At 30.9% G+C, this 3,773-nt stretch overlaps 1 protein-coding gene across 1 annotated transcript; it reads right to left on the bottom strand.

The window, feature by feature from the left end:
* Positions 1-1,255: 1,255 nt before the first annotated feature.
* LOC124925234 (serine/threonine-protein phosphatase 7 long form homolog) lies at positions 1,256-2,960 on the bottom strand. Its single transcript, XM_047465204.1, has 5 exons — positions 2,940-2,960; positions 2,228-2,869; positions 1,954-2,139; positions 1,563-1,875; positions 1,256-1,482 (listed from the first exon to the last, which is right to left on the bottom strand). The coding sequence occupies exons 1-5, from the start codon at positions 2,958-2,960 to the stop codon at positions 1,256-1,258; spliced, it is 1,389 nt and encodes a 462-aa protein (XP_047321160.1).
* Positions 2,961-3,773: the final 813 nt, after the last annotated feature.

Raw genomic sequence — 3,773 nt, 5'->3', positions numbered from 1 at the left:
TAACCGAGTATCTCTTAAATAAAAATTTACCTATGTATATCTCGAATGGAAGGCTTAATAATAGCTGACCGAAAGCATACGATCTTTCCCTTGTCTAATTGAATCATCAAACAGAAATCACGAATTCTCTCTCGATTATTAAAGTAAAAAAATGAACTAAAAAAATATTAATTACTATGACCGATGTGGTTCCATCTCCAACTTGCTAAATCATAATCACAAATTTTGAAAAATTATAGTATTAAATTAATTTTGATTTTATCAAATTGAATTTTAAATGAAACTCAATGAAATATTTGAAAATAAAAAGAGTCTTGTTAAATAAATTATGTTAAGGTAAAGGACGTCGTTATTTGATCGTGCTGGTTTTCTTCCAAGAATAAATTTTGGTTTAAAAATGAATTTTAGGTGACTCGACTAAAATGGCTAAGAGAATGGAAGTAAACATAAATAAAACCATAAACTCACCAATTCTTAGCTACTTTAGGATAAGCCAACAGTTTTCCTTTATTTGCAAACATGACCTACATGGTTTGAAAGGAAGTTAAAGCCAAATTTATAGATTAAAAAAATACAAATAAAAAATGTTAAGCCAATTAACACTTGCAAAGAGAGAATCATTGATTGTCACAGTCACACACAACTGATTGGCATCGATCATGCAATCAAACATTCCCCAGTTTGAAGTTATGACCCTATCATTGCTTCTTATTTTATTACAGACAAATTTGTGGACTTTAATTGAAATCTTTCGCCCTTTAACCTTAATATCAATCAAAAATAAGTGTACCTAATAAAAAGAAGATGAAACACAACTTTATAAAAAAATATGTATATATTACTAATTTCTACACATTATTTATAAAAACAACTGAATATAGATAAACATGCATATCACACATTTACTCAAAACCATGATATGTTTTGAATCAATATATAGGGATTAAAAAAGAATAAAAAGTATTTCAAGATAAGCTCATTATTGACTGGAAGAACTGTTTGGCCAGCAGCTATGAACTTGATCTTATCAGGGCATCCTTCCCAGTGTCAAGAAGAAGAGCCCTCTAGAATGTGCACCCATTACACGATTTTAACATCAACTTTGCGATTGCCTATTTCAACGAGCTAGGACGGTGTTTTGAGGAACATTGTTTGGGATTGAAATGCATGACTAAACTATTCAGAAAGGAACTACTCAAAAAATTTAACCGTTTAAAAAAAATATATATATCGAAAATTGAGGACATATTTTGAGCTAAGCATTGGGAGCTTTCGTCTTGTTTGTATCAATTTCAATTATTCTCTTCTTCCAGGGCATAGATAGATTTCTCCTCCTAAGCCCATCATCATCTTCATCCCCCGCTTGATCATCTTCATCCACTCCTTCCTCATCGTCTCCATCATCATCTTCATTCTCAGCTTCTTCATCATCATCTTCATTTCCAGCTTCTTCATCTTCGTTCTCTCCCACAACTCCCAACTCTGAAAAAATATAAATTTATTAATGAAATAGAATAAAATTGTTTATTTTAAATGAATGTATTATTAATTTAAAATCTTACCAATTAGCTTGTCGTAACTGCATATGAAATGATTTGTCCTATTATTCCAAAATGCGACATGTTTATTAAACTTTAAAGCCCAATCAGGTTTTTCAGCCGCTTTGCGCTGCTTTGAACTTGGTTTTGGGAGAGAATGAATCTCGCCAATATCTCTTTGCTCCAGTCCCATCTTCTCGGGGAATATGTGTGGCTTATGATGTGTTAGTTGTTCAAAACATATCAACACAGTATGTGTGTATGCAACGTGAAGATGAGATCTAAGATATGGAGGTAGAAACGCAAAATCCAAGCGATTATATGGTCTTGGTAAAATCTATTCGAAGTTAAAAAAATAAATTGTCAGTAAATAAAATTTAAAATGTGGAAAAAGTAAAACAATGATTAAACACACCTCACTCCTTTCAAGAAAATGAAGAAATGTTTCAACGCTCAGCTTTCCGTGATTGTTCTTACTCTTATTAACCAAAAGAAATGACCAAGATACAAGCAGAGGAAATTCAATTGGCAGCTCAAAATGAATTTGGTTTAAACGCATTGAGGCATTTGTTAGCCCATTTACGTGTTCAAACAAAAACACCTATAATAATGATAATAACAAAAAGAAATGTTAGTATATTTATTTAAATAATAAACATCATATTTAAAAAATATAAAAATTAACTTACCATAAAAAAGGGAATACAAGCTCCCGTAGTCGTAGCCGAATCAATGTTCGTCTTCAAATGACGAACTTGATTCATTGATTGAGCCAAGAAAGCGGCTCCCCAAGCAAAGTTTTTTAATTCATCAATGTTTCTCAAAAGGCCGAGAAACATGGATGAAACACCGGAAGGATTCATCGATGGACATATAAGACATCCTATTCCGTGCAACACATAGGCGCGCACATATATATCAATATCCTCCGAATCCCTAGGGATATACTGTAAATTTTCTCTTAACCCCTTCAATGATATTTCAGTGCCGCTACGGCCTGAAATATAGCGTGTATCGCCTAATAACTCGTAACACAATTCTTCTGTTTCTGTTCTTTCAAAATCCTTCCCAGTGACAGCTTTTCCATCAATGGGAAGACCCATGATTCTTAAAACGTCCTCCAATGTAGGCACTATACGCCTATGTCCGATAATAAAACAATGTTCTTCCAAAGAATAACAATGTATTAATGCCAAAAACAAGTTTAAATCCGTCCTCATCATATTATGCATATGATGAATATTTTCAAATCCAGTTTCATTAATCCTTAGCAAAACTCGGTTATCAAGATTCCATTTTGATAATTCAACTTGATGGTTGCGAGTAAAAATCTAAAACAAGAAATACAAAATTAAAATATAATTTAACCTAGGCGACAAATTTTAAAAAAATCTTTGTTACCTGTTTGGACCTATACGCCATTTATTCTGAAAGATTCTAGAAGTGTTTTCCTTTTTGAAGATTTTTTGAAGATTATCTGAACATAAATTCAAATGAGTCATAAAAACACAACACTACAAAACATTAAAATATACTCAACTAAGTATAAAGGCAAAAAAAAAAAAAAAATCATACAACAATTTAATTTTAATGTTAAAATTTTGGATTTGTCATTTTGTTGCCCAAACTCATCACTCATCTGTGTATAAGATGAGGCTCATAGATCATATCTCCAAAAAAGAAATATTAGTGAACTGCAGCACCCAACAAATAAGAGTACATATAGAAAGAGATGCTGTAATTGAAATTTACTAAATTAAAAAAACATATCTTAAATTTTATAATCCAAAAACATAGATATGATCCGAGATACAGACAATATATCAAATATATCTGATCCGAGAAACAGAGAGAATATATGAAAAAAAACATATACACTACACTAACAAACATTGAAAGATACTCAACTAAACATCTATTCCTAACAAATATTGAAAGAATATTAAATTAAGTATCTAATCTTAACAAAGATTGAAAGAATACCCGAAAACCAGAAAAAAAAAAAAAAAAACATTTAATTACCGCTGTTTGAGGAAGCAGATTCTAGCAAGATCTCACTTTTGAGTTTATCGATAATCAGTAAGTAAAGTTTGAGGGAGGAAAGAGATATTTGAGGGAGATGGGATAGAAAGAGAGGCTTGTTTGATTTATTTATTTATTTTTAGTTGGGTTTGATAAAATAATTATATGATTTAATTGTAAAACAATTAGTTTTTTAAAATTGATTCATCATTT

This window comes from Impatiens glandulifera, chromosome 2 (genome assembly GCF_907164915.1).
Source record: "Impatiens glandulifera chromosome 2, dImpGla2.1, whole genome shotgun sequence".
In the NCBI taxonomy this organism is placed as follows: Eukaryota; Viridiplantae; Streptophyta; class Magnoliopsida; order Ericales; family Balsaminaceae; genus Impatiens; species Impatiens glandulifera.
The sequence above is the reverse complement of the archived record's forward strand: the minus strand, read 5'-3'. Positions and strand labels throughout refer to the sequence as shown.